This window comes from Gracilinanus agilis, chromosome 4, assembly GCF_016433145.1.
Source record: "Gracilinanus agilis isolate LMUSP501 chromosome 4, AgileGrace, whole genome shotgun sequence".
Taxonomy (NCBI): Eukaryota; Metazoa; Chordata; class Mammalia; order Didelphimorphia; family Didelphidae; genus Gracilinanus; species Gracilinanus agilis.
The window spans coordinates 409,786,919-409,812,528 of NC_058133.1; the positions used below are offsets into that span (position 1 = coordinate 409,786,919).

Genomic DNA, 25,610 nt, shown 5'->3' on the forward strand with positions numbered 1-25,610 from the left:
TCTGTGGTGTTTTTTATAAGTCTTACAAATATAGAATAAGCTTTTTCATAACATTTCTTTATTTCAAAAAAGTCTTATCTAGTTTTCTTTACAATAAGATATATAGAGAAAAGTGTGAGACAGGTTCTTTATCCTTTGTACATAGTCCCCAAGCAAATACATACCCATAGTTAATTTAGGTAGATAGTTCCTCCCTTATTCCCCTTTTCTGGCCTCAATCTCCCATTTCTAGTTTGAAGGTTCCAATAATTCCTAAGACAAGTACATTTACTCATTCTCCATCTTCAGGCTCAATAAAATAATGGATGACACAGCTCTGTTCTTTATTATGACATGTAGATTATTGTGACGTATTCAATATAATCTCACTGTAATACCATTTATTTAGCCTTTAGGCTTTTGACCCCATAGATAGATCCATCTAGGGTATAGCACCCAAGTTTGTGCTCTTATGGACTAGCCCTTTTCTGTGTAGTGGGTACCTTTTTTTTTTTAAAACCCTTACCTTCCGTCTTGGAGTCAATACCGTGTATTGGCTCCAAGGCAGAAGAGTGGTAAGGGTAGGCAATGGGGGTCAAGTGACTTGCCCAGGGTCACACAGTTGGGAAGTGTCTGAGGCCAGATTTGAACCTAGGACCTCCCATCTCTAGGCCTGGCTCTCAATCCACTGAGCTACCCAGCTTCCCCCCCCCCTTTTTTTTTAACTTGAAAAAATTTTTCAATTACATACAGAAACAATTTTTAACAATTGTTATTTGACATTCTTTGATTCAGATTCTCTCCCTTTCTATCACCCCTCCCTCCTCCTAGAGGTTGTAAATTGTCTGATAGGTTATACAAATGCTGTCATGCAATACATATTTCCTTATTCCTCATGTGAAAGAAGACACATATCACACATACAAGAAAAAATCTTTGAAGGAAATAAAATGGAAAAAAGAATGCTTTGATCTGCAGTTAGATTCCCACGGTTCCTATTTTGGCTTTGGATAGCATTTTTCATCATGAGTTCCTTTGAGGTTATTTTAGAACATTGTATCGATAATAGTTTAGTATTGCACAGTTGATCTTTATACAGTATTTCTATTACTGTAAACAATATTCTCCTGGTTCTACTCACTTCACTTTTTTTTTTCACTTCATAGAAGTGTTTCCAGGTTTTTCTGAACTCATTTTGTTCATTATTTTTTATAGCACAATAATGTTCCATTACAACCATATACCATGAGTTGTTCTCCAGTTGACGAGTATCCCCTCACTTTTAACTTCATGCCATCACAAAAAAAGCTGCTATAAATATTTTTGTACAAGTAGGCCCTTTCCCCCCTATCTATGATCTCTTTGGGATACAGACCCAATAGTGGCATTGCTGGGTCAAAGGGTATGCACAGTTTTGTGGCCCTTGGGGCATGATTCCGAGATTCTTCTCCAGAATGGTTGTATCACTACAGTCCAACTAAACAGTGTATTAGTGTCCCAGTTTTCCCACACTCCCTCCAACATTTATCATTTTCCTTTTTGGTCATATTAGCCAATCTAACGAAGGCTCCTGGGAGTGAGACAAAAGTATTAGGGCAATGCTTTCCAGGCATAAGGGATGGCTATTCCAAAACCATGGCGATAGACAAGGGGCTGTGGAATATGAAGAATGACAATCCCACAGGGAGAAAAGAACCAGAGAATAAAACGGAGAGCAGAGAGGGGATAAGACATAGACACTTATAATGCGGCATTGTGTATTACATTTCTCAGTCTTATCCCCCTACTAGACATGAATTTCATAAAGACAGGGAATCTGTCTAGTTTAAATTTTGTATCTTCCCTTAGGGTACACATTACCTACTTAATAAATGCTCAATTGAATTCCATGTGCTGATTCCCAGAGGTACCACTCACTGTCTACCACAATGGAAAACAATGTTTCCTGGGACTAGAGTGAATAAAACTAGGAGGAATTAGAAGGTATCTCAATTCAATAAATATTTATAAAGCACATACTTAGTGTTCCTAGCAATCCATAGTTTAAGGAAATAGTATAAAAAATAAGCCTAAGACACAGCCACTGCCTGCAAGAAGCAGATGGTCTAGTTGGAGAGAAGAGAATGGTACACACAAACAATTTTAATGGATAATACATGATAGACTATAATGAAGTTTTAGAATGTGCAGCACCGATTTTTCCTCTGTAACTTTAATAATAATAATAGTAGCTTCTGTTTATATGAGTTAAGTTCAAATGTGCCCTTAGACACTTCCTAGCTATGTGACATTAGGCAAGTCATGGAATTCTGTTTGCCTCATTTTCCTCATCTGTAAAATGAGCTAGAGAAGGAAATGGCAGACCACTCTAATATCTTTGCCAAGAAAACCCCAAATGAGGTCATAGACATGGACACAACTGAAAGCTACTGAACAGCAGTAGCTGTTTATATAGTTCATATTGTACATTGTATGTGTATGTGTATGTACTATATGTTATACTATATAAAGGCTTTTATACTATATATTTTTATATTTATATTTTATATTTTATATATATTTAAAATATGTATTTTGTATATTTATACTTTATATTATATAAAGTTTGGACTATACAAAGCACTTTACAAATATATCAGAATATAGATGCTATTATAATCCCCATTCTACAGATGAGAAAACTGAAATAAACAGAGGTCAAATAACTTGCATAGGGTCACAGAGCCAGTAAAGCATCTGAGGCTAGATTTGAACTCTAGACTTCCTGACTCCAGATCTAAAACTATCCACTGTAGCGTCTAACTGCCTCTATACAATTGTAGTGGATGATTCTGATGGTCCCCTTCAGCTCCTATCCTTTTCCTCATGACTCTTGAGTATCATGGGAGGTAAAAAGGGGGAGAAATTCTTTTGGACTGGAGTTGACAAGAAAGATTTCATAAAAGGGGCAGATTTAAGATAGGTTTAAAACAATGAGAAAGATTTTAATCAGAAGGAGTGAAGAGGGCATACCATGGATATTAATAATATTGGGTGTGCTAAATTATAGCATGTTAGACTATCTGTCTATTTGCCTATCTGATCTATCTATATCATATATATAATACATTTATATTTATATTAGAGGCAGCCAGGTGGTATAATAGTCAGGAAGATCTCAGTTAAATCCAACCTTGGGCACTAAGTCACTTAACCTTTCTCTTCTTGTTTTCTCTACTTTAAAATGGGGATAATAATAATATCTACTTCACAGAATTATTTTGAGACTCAAATGAGATAATATTTATAAATCCCTTAGCATGATGCATGGCTCATAGTAGGCACTTTAATAAATGCTTATTCCCTTTCTCCTTGATAACTTTTACAAAGTTACATTTACTGCAAAATTCTAGGAAGTATAGAAGTTACAAATATTTCTCTTCACCATTTGGAGATGTAATCTCTCCTTTATCATACCGAGTCTCTAAGGAGTAAGCTTATTTCTACATAAAGCAATTTCTGTGTTACCTATATCCCACCAAGTTCTACAGTTACTAGATCCATCCTCATCTCAGCTACCAATGGATTGGGTCCCTAAATTCATTCTTCAGGGCTTCAGTGCTTGTTGCAAAACCTCATAGTTTTATTTTCCCAGCCTTTTAAAGCCCTCAATGCTTTAGCTATCTCAGACTCATTTAAAAAAAAAAAAAAAAGGAAGGAAGTCCAAGTGCCAAAGAACAGAGGGGTTATATTCATGGCCATTAATGGGTAGAGGTCTGAGGTTTGTAGCAAGTCTTTTTCCTCAAATGCCCCAATAAAAAGGAAAGAATAAGAACTAGCTGAATACACTTTTATATTGAATTTCATATGTTAAAATGTGCTACTTTAGTGGAAACATTTTATTCATAATGTAAATCAGTGATTCCCAAAGTGGACGCCACTGCCCCCTGGTGGGTGCTGCAGTGATCCAGGGGAAAGGTGATGGCCACAGGTGCATTTATCTTTCCTATTAATTGCTATTAAAATTAAAAAAAAATTAATTTCCAGGGGGCTAAGTAATATTTTTTCTGGAAAGGGGGTGGTAGGCCAAAACAGTTTGGGAACCACTGATATAGATGGTCAAGACCTGTGATTCCATTAGTATAGGGAATACTTAGTGACAAAATTATCTTCTCCCAGTACAGATCTGTTGTTTCTTTGTTCTTTCTGGTCTTTTTTTTTTAATAGAATTTATTTTCAGGTATCTCCCTTCCCTTCCTGCACCACAGAAAGCATCACTCAACAAAAAAATGGATAAATAAATTATATTCTTTACATTTCCTTTTATCAGTTCTTTTTTTGGAGGTGGACATTCACAAGTCTCTCTTCAACCATTCATTCCATTTATATATAATATTATTTTCATTCTTCTCATTTAATTCTTCATTATTTCATGTAGCTCTTTCCAAGTTTAAAAAAAATTAACCTTCTCATTGTTTCTTATGGCACAGTAATATTTCATCACAACCATATGCTACAATTTATTTAGCCATTCTCCGAATGATAGACATCTTTTAGTCTTAAAACATTGCTCAGGTCCCTGACATTGTGACTGAACCAGAGTCTCACAGCCAGTGTCTGCCAGACTGGGCTTGAACCCACATCTTCCTTACTTAAGAGGCCAGTTCTTTATCCACTCTTCCACATTGTGTTCTTTTTTTATTCATATATGTAACATATGCTTAAGAATGGTTCTTTGCCCATCTAGTGTGGATGTCCGTTTACCTATAATACTCTTAGACACTTTGTCCTATTCCTTGGGGACTGAGGCTACTCTGACAAAGTCCTTCCACAATATATCAGAATACATGTGGCCAGAATCTTCCCATTCCTGGTCCTCTACTTAATCCAACACAGGTAGCTCAAGAACCATTTAGGTAGAGGTGGGTACCCATGAATTCCCAAGGTCCTGCTAACTAAGCTTCAGAAAAGTATTTTCAGCACTATTTTATTACAACTGATTAGGTTAAAAAAAAAAAAGTTCCAGGAAGTCAGTAACAAGGCAAGGAGTAAAGAAGAGTGGATTTAGAACCAGAAATGAGTTAGAATCCTGTCTTCAATGCTTTCTAGCTGTGCGATCTTGGGTAAGTTACTTCATCTCTTTTGGCCTCTGTTTCTTCATCTATAAAATGATGGGATCAGAGTAGATGACCTCTAGTTTTAACTTTTGCTTGGTTGGTTTACATTTTTTTTTTGAGTGATTTTGCCTGAAAAAGTGAGCCTAACTACTGAAATTCACAATCCAGGCCTAGAAAATAAATGGATAACAGAAGCAACTACAACAGTAATAAAAACCTCACATTACTACTGTGCTTCAGTGTTTTCAAATGATTATTTACGGTTTTTAATCATCATCATTATAGCTAACATTCTATGATACTGTAAGATTTACAAAGTGATTTACATATATATCCTCTTACTTGGTCTCTACATTGATTGGGCCATTTTCAAAAATAGAGCAAGGCATAGAATAAGGATCTTATCATTTTGCTGTCATTGTAGAAATATGTGCATTTCACTTGGGTTTGTGCACTTTCATTTGGAGTTCAAATTGAATCATTTTAATGAACGATGGGACTTTGTAATAGCTGAAAAACACTATTTGGCTGTTATTTCATAAGACTGAAATTACTTATGAGCAAGAATCAGATTGAATGGAAAAGAGATAGTAAGAAGGATTTCTTATAGGAAAGAAATTAAGAAAGTTTTTTAAAATGCAAATTGGGAGAAATAAAGAGAAAGAATATAATGCTGAAGAAAATGTTGAGAATTATCTGTTTTTGAACATGAGGGTAATAAAATGGGTAGGGTACAGAGTCACAAAATTGAAAGAGACTTTAAAGTTTATCTTGTCAACCTATACCTAAATATGTATCTCCTCTAAGTGGTCATTCAGCTTGTAGTCTGGTACTCGTTCCATTGTAACACACATAGAATATAATGAAATATTAGGATGTGTGGCACATCTATCCAGAGAGTAAACCATAGTAGAATGGAAGGAACGCTAGCTTTTGGAGTCAAAGGATTTTGGTTCAAATCTCCCATCTATCACTTACTGCCTGTGTGATTTCAGGCATGTCCCTTAAACTCACAGTCTCAGTTTGCTCATCTGTAAATGAGATAGTTGGAATAGATGACATCTAAGATCCTCTAGAGCTCTCAATCTATGATTCTAAAGATGCTGTTGTCTGAGTCTGCTCAGTCTACTGTCGGATAATTCTAATTATTAGAAAAGCTTTCTTTATCCCAAAGTGCATATGTGAAAATGTAAAGGTGGCTTGCTTCAAAAAACAAGAATGACAAGATGGGCTGTGATTTTGTGATTGATTGTTAGCTTTTTTTGTGAGCAAAGTGGGAGCATGTTATGGGGGGCAAATATGTTGACAACTAGTGCAGAGATATACTGGTGTCCTCTTCAGACCTTCCTTGCCCAGAGGAGCTAGTAATTCTCCCATGTCTGCGTGTCTCTGTCTCAGTCTGTCTGTTGTGGTAATTATATAATAACACTTGTTGTTTTGTATGGGGTTTTTTTCCATGGCAGCCTGACAGACTGTGTCTTCAACTCTATAACCATCTGCAGGGGAATTGAGCATAACATTTTTGAGAAAGAATTGCAAATCAATTACTATATGTTTTATTGAAACTCTTTCCTTGGGAAGATTTGGTAGCATGGTACAATACAGCTGTTATAAACATCTTTGATTGAAGCCTCAAACTAATTAAATGAGTTTTGAACAAGGAAATTAGAGTTGGTTATCTGCCTAAATTCCTTTAGATGCCATGTGTAATTCTGCCTGAAAGATTTTGCTAAGTTTTGATCACCTCTAGATCTTTAAACATGCCCCCTGAGGGATGTAAACATTGTGAAGTTGTTTAGACTTCTCTGTATTTTGATGTTTTGTATTTAGAGCTGCATCTAGATGATACAGATAAGAGAATCTGTTTGGACAAGTAATGAATGCAGAGAGCTAGGGAAGGACAGGCCAACAGAACTCATTTCCTTCCTTCCTTCCTTCCTTCTGTCCAGCCTTGAGACCCTCCCTGCCTTTGCTCTTTGGGAGTCAGAGCAATACATCTCTTACTCTGCTGAAGTTTTCCCTGTGGGCTGTCACCTGGATAGAGATATAAAATAAGAGGACCATATGTGTTTGCATAAATTAGCATTTAATTTACATACCTGCATTGTGCAGGGTCTTTAGAATTCCAAATAGTTTTCTTGTTTTCCTCTTCTTTTTCTCAAATTAGTGTTGACCCACCTACACTAACCCAGAATTATACTGTCCAGAGAATGGGAGATTTAAAATAATAATGTGATAATAACAATACCCTACATTTTTATTGTCTTTTCTAGTTTTCATTGGATTTTTACAAACATCTCATTTGACTTTCTCAACAGTCTTAAGAGGATGGGTAGGGCAAATTTATGAAAAGAAGTTCAGAGGGGTCAATGTACCTATGTTTTAACTACTAAAGGGTGGATTAGAACTCTTGTCCTCGGTTCCTGGTTCAGTGCTTTTTCTTATTATAGCATGTTGTTTAGAGGCTGTAGAAAACAGAAACATGGGTTTCACCAAGAGGTGAGCTTTTTACCTTATCTTGAAGAAGGGCTGAGACTTCTACAAGGAGAAGCTTCTAGTTCTCCTCTCTCCATTTCCAGCATCCTCACAGAGTCTTGCTTGCTTACATTTGTATCCCTCAATTTCTGGCACATGGTAAATGCTTAATAAATGTTCTTTCTTCCTCCTCCCTCTAGAAAGGATCTAACATGGGAGAAAGCATCTGGGTCAGTCCAATTTTATAGTGAGAAACCTGAGCTTATATCACCCCCATGGCTTAAATAAGAAGCTGTGTGTTATAATGGAATGAGTTCCAGACTATAAGACAGAAAAATCTGGGTTCAAGTTGTCAAAGGAAAAATGTTAATACTGTATTCTGCATTTTAGCCATGTCTTTGTTGTTTTATGTTGTTAATTCACTTTCAGTCATGTCTATTTGTGACCTCATTTGGGGTTTTCTTGGCAAAGATCCTGGGGTGGTTTGCCATTTCCTTCTCCACATCATTTTACCGATGAGGAAATGTGGGCAAATGGAGTTAATTGATTTGCTCAGGGTCACATTGCAAGTATCTGAGACAAGATTTGAACTCAGGAACATGAATCTTTCTGACTCTAGACCTGGCACACAATTATGCCACCTCACTGCCATAGGCATGTCTACCAAAAATGATTTTAATTCATTTTTTGGAAAATTTGGAAATGGTTTTATGCTAGAGAAAATATTTTCAATTAAACTAAAAAGGAAGGGGATATGCTTCCATATAGTCCTAGCTTTGACATTCACTAGTTGTGTCCTTCACCAAATCTACTTCACTTTGAACTTTATCCCATCATCTCTAAAATAAAAGGGTTAAATTAACTGATCATTAAGGAGTATGTCAGCTCTAAAATGCTGAAATTCTCTATCATTCCTATTTCCTTCTCATCCCTTACCTCTTTAGCCATCAACATATGCCTTTGATACTTACTGTGCCTCAACCTAATTCCTCGTATATCTTAGGACCTAAAAGTGGTAATGAAACCCACACTAAAATATTTTCAGTCTACATCCTTTGCGATGCTCAGATCTCTGCTTTTTTGGTACCATGTTTTATGTCTAACAATAATGCTTTGTAATATACTGTTGCACTGTAATGTAAAAAGTACTGGATTTAGAGGCAGGAAACCTAGGTTCAAATCTAGACCTTTGTCATTCATTTAATTGTGGGACTTGGGGCAAATCACTTTTACTGTCTTGAACCACAGACTCATTTCTTCTATGATAAAATGGGTATTAGAAAACCTGCCCTATCCACGTTATGTTAATGTTGCGAAGTCAAATACATTTATATACACTATAGACTTTTGTAGCCAGAAATTATTATATGTCAGTTATTAATATGTGAATTTTGCAAGTTAATTTTTATATGGATACTGAGTGAAACATTTATCAATTTTCCTTTTTATAAAATGAGGAGTACTGGTTACCTAATAAGCTCAGGTAACCAAGGGAAATAAAATAAAATTTTACAAAATGGAAAACTGATAAAAATGGTTACCTGATTCATGTTATCCCATTCCCCTCTTCCCTCCCCCTCCCAGAGTTGACAAGCAATTCCACTGGGTTATCATGTGTGTTATTTTAAATGGATGATGGGAAACTTTTCTTTTTAAACCTTAACCAATACTGTGGGAGGCAGTTAGGTGCTCAGCTCAGTGGTTTGGTAGTCAGGTCCTGGATTCAAATGTGATCTCAGAAACTTCTAGCTGTGTGACCCTGGGTAAGTCATTTAACCCTTATTGCCTAACTCCTTACTGTTCTTCTGACTTGGAACCAACCAATACATATTATTGATTCCAAAACAAAAAGTAATAGTTTTATTTTTTTTTTAAAGACTCAAACCTCCAGTCTCCAGCACTCAATTCGCTGAACCATCTAGCTACCCCTGTGACAAGAAACTTTAAGAAAGATAACAAGACTCAAATATTTTGTAGCAACAAAAAAAGACAGTCTCTTCTTTCTGGGAAATACAATTTTCATTTCCCAAAACTGGAACCAACATTGTTTTAGTGAAGTGCATGAGAACAAGGTAGAAAGGGAGAAGAAATGAAACTGATTGACTAAGATACATGGTGTGAAATCTAGACCAAAAAAAGTTCATTGAATTATGAAATTTCAAAGTTAAAGGACTTCAGGGGCCATCTAACCTAATCTCTGCCTGAGGAAGGATCTCCTTTAGAGCATACCTGCCAAGTTAGCCTCTCCTTAGCTTGAAAATGGATAGTGAAAGAGAATCCACTACCTTCCACGGCATGCCATGCCATTTTGGAACTATTATTGTGGGAAGTTTTTCCTTAAATCAACCCTAAAACTACCTCCATCTATCATGCCTGCTCTCAAGTGCCAAGCAAAATATGTCTATGCTCTGTTCCATATTCTAGTCCTTCACATTCTAAAAGACAACTGTCAAAGACTCTTGAATTTTCTCACTATGCTAACCATCTCTAGTTCTTTCTTTTTTGTTTAAAACCTTTACCTTCTATCTTAGAACCGATACGAAGTATCTATTCCATGAGAGAAGATCAGTAAGGACAAGGCAATTGGGATCACATAGCCATGTATGAGGTCATATTTGAACCTAGGGCGGCAATCCCTGATTATTTCAGTCATTCCTTATGTGGCATAGATTTATCTTACCTCGCTTGATTGCTATCCTTTCAGAACTTTATAGTTTATCAACTTCTCTCCTAAAACATGACAGTTGGAGCAGAGGTATTTTTTATGTATGTATATATATTATATACATTATTCTAGAATTTTATATATTATATATATTTTATGTATTATTCTAGAATATTATATACATATTATTCTAGATGTAGTATAACCAGGGCAGAATATGGTGACACTATCACCTCTCTAGGCTTGTACATTAATATACTCTAAGATCACATTAGATTTTTTGGCTGCCATATCATATTTTTGGGTCAAAGTACATTTTTAGGCTATCTAACCATCCCCCTTTTCAGAAAACTATTGTTGGATCATGCTTAAAGAAAATTAGATTAAAAAATTAAATGCTTCATTAACCATATTAGTCATGAGAAAGGAGAGAGCCTAAAGGAGAATCTGGTAGTTAGAAGTGATTTGAACATGCTGTGCATTTTCTTAACTTTACTAGAGCTAACACATCAGGATGCTGAGGATGATGACAGCTGTGGAATCTTTTGAATGCTATAGAAGGAAAGTGTCATAGGTGTGGTGTTATTAAGGACCTCAGTTTTGGCAGATGCCCTATTTAACTACAAAGTAATGTTACAAATATTTTAGGTGGATCCAGATATTTTCATTGGCTAGCTCTTGTAAGAACAGGCTGGGTAAGAATGGTGTAACCTATTTAGTAATCTTGAAAAAGGTAGGACTTTGGATCTGAAAAATCAAGTAACTTTTGATGTTACTCTGTGGTTCCATTTGATGGGGGCTTGTAATAGACTCTTTCTGGGGGTAGCAGACAGGGCGTACTTCTCGATAATAGTCATTTTCCTTTTTTTGTTTGCTTTTCTTAGCACTTAAATCACCAAGATTTAATATGTCATGGTAATTATAGGCATTTATTTCACATCTGGAGAAAGCACAAGACAGATGTGCCACCCCCTCCCAAATCATTATTTGCTGAGCATTAAATGGGGGTGGATGTTGCTGGGTGTGAAATGTTTGCTGTCTTTGGCCAGATTTGAATTATGCAGCTGGGTTTTTTCCTCCATCTGCAAGTGAGATAATTCCCAGACCCCCAAATTATGGGGAGTTTTGTGGGTGGTTGTGGGGGAGTCAAGAATAAGTAATTATGAGAAACTCTTCACTACCAGAAAGAATTTTTAAAAATTAGCAATATTTTTCAATTACTCAGAAACTGTAGCCCAAAGAGCCCTCTTAGATTTGAAGGATTTCCTGGGATATGACAAGAGACAAAATAGACAGAAGTAACTGGAACCCAATTACATAAACCATTGTTTGCTACTCTTGGTGACTTCAGGTAAAGGCATTTCCCTTAATTGTCCCAAGGAAATAGGCCCCTTCAAGGGAGTCTTTAAGATTGAGGAACATTTCATGAACAAAGAGAACTTTTTCTACTTGGGAGAGCACTGCAGTTCAAGTTGCCATTTGACACATTCACAGTGTTCCCTCTTTGGTGAAGTAAGGAGTGAACCACTCAAGAGCATTAAGCCCCAGAGGAAAAATGGACACGTGTGAAAATGTCATGTAAATTAACTCACAGATTGTATGATTTTGATTTTTGGCATGTTTGTGAAGACTTTTGAGTTGGGCAGAGCCAGAGAGAGTTTTCTTCTATAATCGTGTTTGTCATCTTAATCATAGTAATATTAATAACAGTTTACATATATAATCTTTATTTTATTCTATCCAACAACCTTGTGATATAGGTATTATTATGATCATGCCCGATTTACAAATGAGGAACTGAGGCTGAGAAAGGTGAAGTGATTTGTCCAGAGTTACACAGAAAATACACATTTGAGGCAGAATTTGAACTGGAGTCCTCCCAATTTCCAAGCTGATACTCTTACCATCCGCCACCTATCTGTAAAACAATTTCTTTTAAGTTTCAGGTTCTGTGGTCCTTCCTTGGAAGGAGCTGCCTGGGAGCTGACAATATTGACATGGGCATAGTGTTCACTACTGCTCTAAAATTGGGACTTGAGGATGAGATTCCCACCCCATAAAAGGGAAACTGAGGTTTCTCTTCAGTCACAAGCTTTCCTTCAGACATCTTTTGGGGAAGAGTACTGCAACTGAGAACTGATAATCATAAAAATCTAAGGGATATTGGTGTCTGACCTAAACTGTTAACAGGAGGTGTCTCAGACTTAAGCACATCTGAATTAACTTTATTTTATCTTTATTGAACTGACATATTTAAACAACAGAACACGACATGATTTGATGCATCTTAATAACAAAGGATGATGTGGGTTATGAGGTGAGGCTTCAGTTTTAATAAAAAATAATCATATGACTTCCCTTTGTTCCCTGTTAATTTTCTGTATTTGCTGAGCAAAATACTTTCCAAGCATGTCCAAGAAGGTGTCTTTGCTCTCACCCCCCAATTATTTAATATCGGACACTTCATTTAATTAAATATCAGGCCAATAAAGGCAAGACATTTGGGGAAAATTGTCTTTTACCCAGCCACTTGTCATTCTCTAGTATTTTCACTTTTTATAAAAAAAAAAAAGTCTATTCTTTGGCACCTGAGTCTGCCTGAAAGAAGATCCAAGTTTTTATGATAGAGTAGAGAATGGTTTAAACAGTAGAAGATAAGAGAGTAAGAAACTAAACTGAGAACCAAATAATAGACAGGAATCTTCCCACATTCCCAGGGCTTAATTAATTTATCTTTCCCTGTGGGATGGAGATAAAAGAAATTTAAAAACAAACAAAAGAACTGCCTAGAGAAAAAAGTCTGGGAAACTCTCTTGAGGGAGGAACCTACTGTTGACTGAATCATATCTGGTATCTCTAGGGTCAAGGTTGACTAGACCCTTACGTGTAAAAACAAAAGTTGGGACCTTGGTTTTTTTTAGCCTGAATGGAAGGACAGTAGGGGCAGTTTGGGCCCCACCAACACAATGTCACACATTCTTGCACTCACTCCTCCAAGCATGTACGGTTGTTTTATAGGTCCCAAATAGAAAGTTTACTTCCTGGTGACATGACTTTCTTCTAGCAGTAGGAAACCAGTCTTTTCCCAAATAGACTTTCTTGTTAGTTTAACATTTTTAAGACTCAGCTTCATTCTTACCAATATTTAAAAGTTGAAATTCTTTTAATTTTCTGGGTTTTAAAAATGATATTAAATATACACAAAATATATTTTGGAGAGCTGGTAAGATAATGGGTTTTTCATTCTAATAAATCATTCAGTTCAACAAGTGTTTATTAAGGGTCTGCTGTGTGTTAGACTCTCCTCAAGGAGCTTATTGCTTATGAGAGACATACAAATACAGGTACATACAAAATATTTTCATATTAGCTAAGAGATTTATTTTATTTAAATTTTTTTGGTGGTAGAAAGGCATTAGCATCTGGGAAATTAGGAAAGGTAGCTGAATTTTAAAAGATTCTAGGGATGCTGGTGAATTTTGGGTATTGGAGACAGCTAGCTCAGAGGCACCAAGACAAGAATTGAAGTTATAAGTGAGAAACAGCAAAGTAGCTAGTTGAACTGGCTCTCTCTCTCTCTCTCTCTCTCTCTCTCTCTCTCTCTGTCTTTCTCTGTCTCTCTCAGTGTTTGATTTATATTTGATGTTAACCATCCTTTCAACATAATATTCATAAATGATAAATTCAAACTAAAAAGAACCTATATAGAAGGGTCATCTAGTACAAATCTCATGTCACAGAAGAGGAAACCAAGGCCTAAGGAGGATAAAGCTGTATTTCGACATAATTGCTTTCCTTTGCAATCCTATGTATTTTATTTCATGCATTTAAAAATATTCTGAGAAGAGGTTTATGGGTAATACTAAGTTATCAAAGAGGTCCATGACAAAAAAAAAAGGGAAGGAACTCTTTGACTAAGGAATGATATTGGTCATTACCCTAAAAATGTTGGCTATTTGTAGAACACTAGCTTCAATATATTTATATTTTTAAGATATAATAAAAGGAATGATTAAATGGACTGCTCTTTAATATTTCAAATGTTTCATTGATACTCCCTTTTCTGTGTGTTTGTGTGTGTGTGTGTGTGTGTGTGTGTGTGAGAGAGAGAGAGAGAGAGAGAAAGAGAGAGAGAGAGAGAGAGAGAGAGAGAGAGAGAGAGAATAGACTAGAAATACTGGGGCTGTGAAGAATATTATGAGCAACAGAAGAGTTTGCATTTAATCTTAGATATCTTAAGGGCCACTGGAATTTATTGAATAAGGGTTTGATATGGTCAGAGCTATGTTTTTGGAAGATAATTTTATTAGCTGAAAGGTGGACAGATTATTGGGGAGAAAGAAAGACAAGACAGAGATCAATAAACAAAAAGAGAGGTGATGAGGATTTGAATTAGGTGGGGCTGTGTGAGTGGAAAGAAGGATGTGATAGGTAAATGCTTATTCATGTAAGACCTGAGGAAGTTTCAGGGATATATGTGCATACTAGAGAATGCATCTAAAAAAGAATATGCATGTGATAAGTAAGCCAAGGACAGTTCTTAAGATTATCCTTTAGTTCATCTCAAACTACATAGGAAGCATCCATTAAAACTGCCTGAGGGCAGCTGGGTAGCTCAGTGGATTGAGAGCCAGGCCTAGAGACAGGAGGTCCTAGGTTCAAATCCGGCCTCAGACACTTCCCAGCTGTGTGACCCTGGGCAAGTCACTTGACCCCCATTGCCTACCCTTACCAACTCTTCTACCTATAAGTCAATACACAGAAGTTAAGGGTTTAAAATTAAAAACAAAACAAACAAACAAAAAAAAAAAACTGCCTGAAACTTACCCTTTATTTTCTTTTGTTTATACCCTGCCCCTTGCATAGAATAAGTAAAAACTTAAACAGTTTTATCTTTGTTCAAAATGGATTAACTAAAAGGAGCAAATGAAAAGTAGACAGGGATGCAATTCTTCAGATTTTTTCAGTGTCCATAACTTATGTAAACTGAATAAACTAATTTTCTTTGCTAAGGATTGAATAAGCAGTATTTCTGAACATCTGCTTAAAAAGAAAAAAATTAGAGATGTTAGGTCTTGTCTCCTTTACTGTGTCTAACCTGCCCATAGGCTAAGCATAAACTGTCATAATTGAGTGAGGCTTCTGTTATGACATGTTGCAGGATTCTGCTGATCTCATTTTATAATCAGTAGTTCAAGGGGGGATATATATATATATGTATATGTGTATATATACACACATATATATGATAATAAATTATAAATCTATAAAATTATGTACATAATTTATACATTCATTATATAAATAAATATATGTCTATATAAATAAAACAAATACAAAGATTCTCAAATCAAAAAGTCTAGGGAATTCTGTTGAAAAGGGACATATGGTACCAATCAAATAATAACTGGCATTTCTTGGCTCCCTGGAATGAATGATGGCTTCAAACAGTATTTGGAAAGTCAAAACTTGGTGTTTTGTTTTTAAGCTCAGTAGTTTGGCCACATTGGTACAATGCTTTTAACTTTCACTCCTTCAATCAGTCTTCTAAGCAAATACACTATCCCTATATTTTAGGTCCAAACTTTTTAAACCTAAAGTTGTTTGCTTTGAATGTGGCATGAGTTTTTCTAATTATTTTTTCTTATCTAGATATGCCATAATATGTGTCATAACCTATTGGACTGCAATATGATAATTATAATAACAAAACAGTAATAATAGCTAATATTTGTATGTGGCTTTAAAGTTTGTACTTTATGAATGTTATCTCCTCGTTTTTATATCGAACACCCTTATTCTACCTCTTAAGCTTTCAGTGAATTGCAGACCTGAGAAACTTTGGGTCTTTTGAAGTTCATAATCTAAAATTTGTGGGCTTTCATTTTGTTTATATCATTGTTAGTTATTAAGAAGTAGTAGGGTTAGCTGATCTCTAAGAAGTTCCTTCCCCTTTTCAGATTCTGCTTTTGTTTCTAAAGGGAAAAGAAGTAAGGAATGAGAGAAAGATTTGATCCTTGCTTGTTCCTGTTTCCCCTATTCTCTCATTGTACAAAAAGAGAAATATAGAAGACTTGGGCTAGCTTTATTTATACTCCCTTAAATACTGGCATTTTCCAATACCTACTGACTACAGTCCTTCAGGAATATAATAACTTATCTTTTTAAAGGTCAGTTAGTGAAAGTCATCATTTGCAATTAAGAATCCATTGCAAATTTTAGACCTGCTATATACTTGTTATGCAAAGGAATTATATGTCAAATATAAGTATCCTGAAAAGCTAGTTAATGTTTCATGAAAAGCGCCAAATATCCTGACCTAACTGTAGGAATAACACTTAAAAATTATGTTTGCCTCTTCTTGACTTATTTAGCAACTTAAACTCTTCACATTGGGTAGCTCTGCTGTTTGATTTATATTTGATGTTTAAGCATCCTTTCACCATTATATTCATAAACCGATAAATTCAAAGCTAGAAGGAACCTATATAGAAAGGTCACCTAGTACAAATCTCATCTCACAGAAGAGGAAATCAAGGCCTAGGGAGGATAAAGCAGGAATTCTTAATCTTGTGTCTCTGATTTTTTTTTTAATCATATTTCAGCCTAATTGCTTTCCCTTATAATTCTATGTCTTTTATTTCATGCATTTAAAAATATTGGAGGAACAGGCGGTCCTAGGTTCAAACTTGGCCTCAGCCACTTCCCAGCTGTGTGACCCTGGGCAAGTCACTTGACCCCCATTGCCCACCCTTTCCAATCTTCCACCTATGAGACAATACACCGAAGTACAAGGGTTAAAAAAAAAAATTGGAGAAGAAGTTTATAGGTAATGCTAAGCTACCAAAGAGGCCCATGACAAAAAAAAAAAAAAAAGATGAAGAAACCCTTTAATTAAGAAATGATATTGGTCTTTACCCTAAAAATGTTGGCTACTTGTAGAACACTAGCTTCAATATATTTATATTTTAAGATATAATAAGAGGGCAGCTGGGTAGCTCAGTGGATTGAGAGTCAGGCCTAGAGATGGAAGTCCTAGGTTCAAATCTGGCCTCAGACACTTCCCAGCTGTGTGACCCTGGGCAAGTCACTTGACCCCCATTGCCCACCCTTACCACTCTTCCACGTAGGAGCCAATACACAGAAGTTTAAGGGTTTAAAAATGTAAAATAATAATAATAATAATAATAATAATAATAATAAAAAGAATGACTAAATGGGCTGTTCTTTTGCTGTTATTTTCCATTTTTAAAGCAGCACAGCAAAACTAAACCCATCACCCATATCTGATAGTTTCTTCAGTATTTCCTCACTTCTGCAAAAAAGGGAAGGAAGATAAATTTCCTTCTCTTCAGAAATAAGCTCGGTCATAATACTTACTCAGTGTTAAGTTTTCTTCTTTTTATTGTTCCTTATATTAGTTAATAAATATGTTTCCACCTATTTTTGTATTCTTATTTTTTTTATTTCATAACATTCACATGCCATAGTTTTCTTTTTGTTTTTGTTTTTTGCTGTTCCCCTAACAATGGCACCTACTTAATTTCCAATTGTCTATTTCAAAAAATGCTACTTGGGAATATTTTGGTGTCTCTTTGATTTTTCTTTCTGTCTTAACTTCCAGTATATTATATACCTCCCAGTGGAATTTCTAAGTCAAAAGATAAGGACATTTTTTGTCACTGCTTTTTAAAAGGCAAATGGAGTTAAGTGACTTACCCAGGATCATACAACAAGGAGGTATCTGAGGCCAAATTTCAGCTCTGGTCCTCCTGACTCCATGCCTGGCACTATCCATTCTGCTATTTAGATGCTCCACTTTATAATATACTTATTGATTGTATTTCTTTTGTAAATAGTCTCTGTCCTTTGAACACTTATCTATTAGAGTTTCTTCTTTACAAATGTGTATATGCTTATTTTTGTGTATATACTATACATGTATATACCTAATATTTAGGCATCTATATGACACATTGGCTAGAGTGCAATGTCTCAGAAAGGACAGACAAAAGATGAGTCAAGAAGACCTGAGTTCAAATCTTGTATCAAACACTAATCTTTGGCAAGTCACTTAACCTCATTTAAAAAACAGGGTTAATAATAGTGCTAACCTCACTGGATCTTTGTGAAGATCTAATGAGATAACATATGCAAAGTGTGTTATGAATGTTAGCTATTATTATTATTATTATTTGATCATTTATTTACATCAAGTCCCCATCAATCTTAGAAATCGGTCCTCTATCAAAATTATTTGCTACAATGATTTGCCTCTGCCCAGTTAGCAGCTTTATCTTATTCTAGCTGGACTGATTTTCCTGTAGAAGAAACATTTTAATTTTATATAATAAAATAGCTCTCTTTTATCTTTTAAGTTTCCCTAGATTTCCTGTTTGGTTAAGAATTCTTCCTGTAGCCATAGTTAAACCAGGTGCCTCCTTCCATTCTGCTCTATAGTTCAATGGTTTCATTTACACATATTTGCAGCAGTTATATATTTGACTTTTCAATATACACGTGAATGAAAATCTCTTAAAGAAATACTGTAATATCCCATCTGGCTCTGGGCCAGAGTTTGGTGAGGAACTTGGTTGTGCCCTCTCCTGTCCCTAGAATGGAGAGAAAGTAACTAGAGAAATTGTTCTTCAAATTCAGTTTGGGCATGCAATTCAATTAAATTACGTAAGTATTCATTATGCAATGAGAGAATGCAGAGACAAGTGTCCTGGCTATTTAGCTGAAAAGGGCCAGAGGCAGAAGACAGTCATCAAAATCTGAAGCTCTTTTAATGTCTAAGAAAGGACAGACAAAAGGTGAAGTCCAGGTCTTAATGCTTCTGAGTTCTGTGCTCTTTGATGAAAAAGAAATGAGGGCCAAAGTGGTACTAGATGGGACTTCAACCATTCACTAACCCGTTCCTAGTCAAATTTGAGTATTTAGCCCAGCCTTATGTCTTCTGTCCTGACATTCCAATCTTGTCCTGCTTTGGTTACCCTTCTTATATCTATAGGGTGAATCTATAGGGTAAATCTATAGGTTGAATCTGTAGGATGAGAAATAATTAAGAATGGAAAATGTAAGAAAGTGAATTTCAAAAATTGTTTTTACATATAATTGGGATAAAATAAAATCTTACTTAATTTTAAAAAAAGAATCTCTAGAGTGGCAGGTTTACCAACATCCTTGTAAGGTGGAAAAGTTATCTTTTTTTTTTTTCTGTGCACTGTTATCACTCCTTGTTCTCCAAGAAATTCATAGGCTAGTAGACAAAATTTCATGGGACCTAGTTCTAGACTAAATAATTCATTTGATCATTAATGATGATGTTGATGCTTAGAAAAACTCATTAAAAAGTGCCCTTTTTTGGTAAGGATTTCATAGAAATATAACTATCCAATTGAAATTTTAACTTAATATTGTTGTGTGCAGATGCAAAGCATGGAATCCCTGCAAAGGTACAGGAGAACTTTGGGTGAGGGTCTCCCTGTACCTTTGCAGGGATTTCATGCTTTGCATCTGCACACAACAATATGTACTATATTATAAATTCAAGTCAGTGGGATTCATTTAATGAGTGAATGCTCCTGGAGTAACCTGGTGTTGACTATTTGGATCTTACATTGGTAAATCTGTGGCCTGAGAAAGTAGGGTAAATGACTATATTAGCTTTTTAAATGATGGATTGATTACAGATTATATTAACTTTCTTAATAGAGCAGTCAGTGGTGGTGTATTAGTAAAAACGCTGAAATTGGAATCAGTAATCTGGCTCTCATCCTGGCTCTGCAGTTTAATAGCTTTTATAATTAATAATAATTAATAAATAATAGTAGACTTTGGGTAAATGTCTTTTTTTTTTTTTAAACCCTTACTTTCTATCTTGGAGTCAATACTGTGTATTGGCTCTAAGGCAGAAGAGTGGTAAGGGTAGGCAATGGGGGGCATGTGACTTGTCCAGGGTCACACAGCTGGGGAGTGTCTGAGGTCAGATTTGAACCCAGGACCTCCCATCTCTAGGCCTGGCTCTCAATCCACTGAGCCACCCAGCTGCCCCCTGGGTAAATGTCTTGATGTTCTGTTGAGCTGGTTTCCTTGAATGAACTCATATTCTTGTTCTGTGTTTCACAGAGTTATTGTAAAGTTCAGATGAGATAATGAATCTAAGTGTTTGATAAAGTGTTAAGTGATAAAGAAATGACAGTTACTTGTATTGCTGTTATTATTAGGAGTGAATTTTTCTGATTCTTTGTGCTCTTTTTTATTTGCCTTCAGGATGGCTCATTGGGAAACATCGATGACCTGGCACAACAATATGCAGATTATTATAATACCTGTTTTACTGATGTGTGTGAAAGAATGGAAGAGTTGCGGAAGCGAAGGGTTTCTCAAGACCTTGATTTGGTGAGTAGAGTGGCGAAACTAATTTCTAATTTGCCATTGTAGTGGACTCCTTTTCTTGCTCAAATCATGCCCATTTACTAGTCAAAATAGTCATTTACTGTCAAAATTTTACTTGGAAAAGTTGAGCAACTAGGTCCCTACTTAAGGAGCTTATATTTTTCATTTGATTTTAAAGGATCCACTCTAAGGACATAAATTGAATGAATTACAAAGAGTGGAAATCAGTTCATATCTCCTAGGCTAATGCTCTTTGTAGAAGATACTAACAACTCTATTAATACTTTAAACTAGAAATTTATCATTTTGACTCTCCAAAAGTGGCATGTTTTAGAAGTAACATTTGGAATGACTATTTAAAGCTGGAAAAGACTTTAAATGTTATCTCCAATCCTGTAATTTTATAGGTGAGTAAACTGAGGTCTGAAGAGGTCAGATGACTTGTCCAAGGAAACATGGATAATAAGAAGCAGAACTGAGATTTTTAACTAGATCACAGGAAATCAAGTTCAGGTCTCTTTTCACAATGTTCATGCCAAGCCATGTAACTAGTGGAGTGTTTGGAATTCTCTGTGGTGAATATATTTACTGGCATTTCCATGTTAAGTTTCTCTAATCAAATATCTTAATAAGAATAATAGTCAAATTCCCCAAATTAGGACTTTTTCTTCCATTCACCTTTTAATTCATTTATTTTATTGTGTTCTTCCTTTAAATTAAGAAAAAATTTTTTCTTGTGCTTTTGTTTTTATATTAGTCATTTCTAGCCTTCATTAAACACTTCCTTTTAAAGAAAAACAATTACTCAAAACCAAAATTAACTTTCTTTGACAATGTCTTTGACATTTGACCTGACCTCTGCCATAAAGGAAGATTCTTCCCTCTTCTACCCTAGAGTTGATGGAGAAAAGATAATTCAATAAAAAAAAGGTCATCATCTATTGAATTGGTTTTTCCTTTGTCTGAATAGAGAGATGCTTTTGTATAATAAAAAGAATCAAGAAATCTGCCAATAAACACTTTTTAAGTTCCGGTTGGACTTACTTGGGGACAGGAAAAGTCTGTTTTTGATTGCTGCCTTTGATATTAGCTGTGTGACCATGAGCAAATCACTCCATTTTTCTGAGTCTCATTATCCTTGGCTGTAAAATAGCACCTACATCTTATAGTTATCCTAAAAATCAGTTGAGGAATTGTGTGTAAAATGTAAAGTAATTTACAAAATTAAATTTTAAGAAATGCTACCATTTGCTAATTATTATTTTTTACATTTACATTACTTATATTTACTTTTATTTATTTATACACCTTTGCATGTTTTAAAATTACAATTCTGCTATTAAGGAGCTGAAATTTCTTTTTAATAATATCACTTTGTTAAATTTTCTAATAGAAAATTAAATCTTAAATATACTTGAATGAAATTTTCTTGGACCTGAAGTAAGGTTATTTCAGAGTCATCAGCTATAAATGGATTCTTCTTCCTTTCATTCACAGCTTTAATAGCTGGCTGGCAGTCATATTTTAATAGACTTAGTATTCTATCTTTAGAAGCATCCTGTGGAGGATAAAATATATGTGTCTTTGGAGCATGACCCCATGCCCCCCTGAGCAGCTCTTGCCCAAGGGGTTTCTTTCCTATTGACTTGGTTTTGTAACATGTCTGAATGATGGGGGTTCTTTCTCTCCTTTAAGAATATAACCTCATGTGGCAAAAGACTCTCATGCTTAGTTAAAATTACGTAGTGCCTCCTATTGAGGCATTTTTAATGAGAAAATATTTCTTCTTTTGGCAGGCTTAAAGCTCTATAACAGCTTAAGTATTGTATCAAAAGGAAATCTTTAATGCTGTTGATTTGAACTTTGAAAGATTGTCTGGAGACCTCATTGAACATGCCTAGAGCAGAGAAACTTTCGCTATGAATCTGTGAATGGAGAAGCCTTGTGTGTGTGTGTGTGTTTTTTTTTTAATTGTAATAATGAAAAAACATTTTTAAAATTATATAATTATTTGTCCAGATAAAAGTTTGGGAAAATGCAGTCATCTCCATGGTGTCAGGGAATTTTAGAAGGCAGCTTCTGTTCAGGGTAACGAAGCATGTCTTATGATGGGAAGGAACTCAGTTCCATTTAGACAGATGGGTCTAATTTGGTGTGCTCTGTTCCAGAGCTGCAAAAGACAGTCTGGGGAAAAAAACCACATGAGCTTAATTAGTTCACATCAAAGGTGCAAGAACTTGGTGGTGGGTTAAATTGATGGGAGCTAATTTGAGCCAGACTTGTGATTCAACTGTTCATCCTCCCAACTGCACTCTTAGTTAGGAAAGCAGCTCCGTCAAACTGGCATCTTGGAGTTCAGTCTCAATTTTGTGCAATCCAATCAGCCTGGCTAAGTTTGCCAAGACAAAGGGGGGTGTCTCATCTCTGTAACCACCTTCCAGTTTGCTCTTTCAGCTTCATTTGTCATTCTGAACAATGAGGACTCTAGGAGTTCCATCTGAAGCATTCTTCGGGGTTATCAATTACTCAGGTTGTACTTGGGAGTTACAACTCTTTTTGTTTGATGGATCAGAAGACAGAGATCCAAGGCAATTAGTGAGGTTTCCAAGGCTACCCATTCAATTGATAATATTACCTCTGGACTGCAACCAGGATTGGATCTCAGCTCTGCAGCTACTTAGGGAGGCAGCATACTAGCACAGGCTTGGTAAGAAAAATGAAAGCAGAAATTGTGATTTGTTTATTATTCGTCGATAAAGGAAAAGTTAACACTGTATTCTATGTTGTATGCTCAAGCCCAATCCAGAAATTTTTAAAATTAATTTGATTAATTGACATCCAAGCCTTTTTTTTTTTTGGTTTAGAGAAATGTTCCACTTGAAAGAGTCCCTTCATGCCCTTGGGGACAGGTCTTTAATATCTATTATACAAGGTATTTTGAAGTCCTTCTCAAACAATGAAATTTCACAATATGATAAAAACAAAGTTAGCAAACTCAGGGCAATGTAAAAGTTCTGCAAGTGGTTTGCTTCATCAAAATAGAACAATAGTCATTAAAGTTTGGCACACTCTTAAATTTACATTTTTCCTAGGAATCAATCTGTCCTCTGACTACTTGCTTCTAGAATTTTCCTTTTGTATTGGTCAGCACCTCTTTACCTCCTATAATTGGTATATTCAAAGTCTTCTTTCTCTTTTAAATTAGTTCAAACAATTTTTTTAGATTAGCTAAAACTAGTGAGTCTAGGAAAATAGTCTTTTAATAAATCTAAAAAAGGAAGTATAGAGTTTTGGGAAGCTTTAGCTGGTTTCACACCACATAGTCTCTCTCTCTCTCTGCCTTCTACTCCTCTTCCCATCCTAAGAACCCAAAACAATTCATAGACAAAAAATATTCATAGGAACATTTTGCAGTAGAAGGAATTTTAGAGACCATCTAGTTAATCTCACCCTCCCTGCCTCCACCATCCTTATTTTATAGATGAGGAACCTGAGACTTGGAGAATTAAATCTAATGGATCTCATATTAAAAGAGCTTCAGAATTTCCCTTTTCACAATTGATACATGACATGAATAGAACTAAAGCTTGGTTAAATTTTTCAGATGCTAGTTGAACTTGGTGGTATGAGATAATATATAGATGTGAGTGCCTGGTCTCAAATAAATAAAAGAGAAGCATTGTCACTAAAAACCTAATTACTTATTAACTAGAGAAGAATAAGTGGCGCTTTACCTTGCTATTCAAATGCAAAGTACCTTCACTTAATTATTTGGGGGGAAAGTTTTGATAAGGGTATCATATATCTTTCTCAATAATTAACTTCCTGGATTTGTTGGATAACAGTGCCATTCTGATCTAGTTGCCCTAACCTAGACAGGGACAAAATATTGGATATAATGGCTTTAGAGCCAGATATTTTTCATGGTGGCAACTGTAGGTACAGATGGGTAAAAAATATAACAATATAAAAATGCATTATAATTCAAAATTATAGTGATGGCAAAGATTTTAATTTGATCCCTAAATAGACTCTAAAGTCTTTTTGAATTTGGAGTTAGGCCTTTGCCTGTGCTGGGGATTAAGGCATTAGTGTCTGTGAACAGCAGGGGAGTCCCTCACGTTCCTCAACATTTGGCTCATCCTCTTGTACCATGTGTTTTTTTGGCTGGAAAATAACTGCAATCAGAAATGGCAACAGTTTTCCAAGTCCATAATGGACCCATCTCTGGTGATATTAAGTGTGACATCTGTCAAAGTGACACTGGCCAGAAAAGGGACTCCCAAAAGGTGGCCTCTTATTATGAACTATTTTCTGCTTCCTCTGCATCTTTGACATGGAATTGGTTTGGTATCTGGCAGAAAAGTTTGTATGCCTGTCAGTTGAGCATCATGGCACTGATGTATAGCCCAGGGGCTACAAGCTGCACTCTTCTCCTTACACATTCCTCATGAGCCAAATCACTGCTACATTTTGATTCTGGACTCATTCTTAGTCATTTTGTATGTTCAAAATGGAAGCATTCCAGCTTGAGATGGACACTCAATTCTTTTTTAAGGATTATAAAGATGGGAAAAAGCATTTAGCTAGAGGAACTATTTAAAAAGGGAATACAGAGCTACGTCATTGAGGTTTCATCCATTCATTCATCAGATATGTACTAAATGCCTTCTATATCTTAGGCACTTGTTGAAGATACAAAGATGAATAAGATTCTGACTCCTTTCAAAGAGCTTACAGTCTAAAAAGGATAAAAAGAAATGAAGAATGTAATAAAGCTTGCTAAGGGCATGAGAGGTAAAAGAAAAGTGTGAGTTCAGAGGAAGGAGAAATCACTTTTGATGAAGGAGAAGAAGGAAACATTAAGTGGAAAAAGTATTTGAACTAGGTTTTCATGAAACCTTTTTTGGTGAGGAGATGAGAGAAGGGTGAGTACGAAAGGTATCATCTGAACTAAATTTTGATGAGTGGCTATGATTTCAAAAGGCACCTAG

General features: G+C 35.5%; 1 protein-coding gene across 1 annotated transcript in view; it reads left to right on the forward strand.

Annotated features, from left to right (window-relative positions):
• Positions 1-25,610, forward strand: part of LOC123246633 (SAM and SH3 domain-containing protein 1-like) — a 131,074-nt gene that overhangs the window by 33,699 nt on the left and 71,765 nt on the right. The window contains exon 2 of the mRNA XM_044675458.1: positions 20,491-20,619. Within this exon, the coding sequence (XP_044531393.1) occupies positions 20,491-20,619 (129 nt within the window). The remainder of the gene's footprint in view (positions 1-20,490; positions 20,620-25,610) is intronic.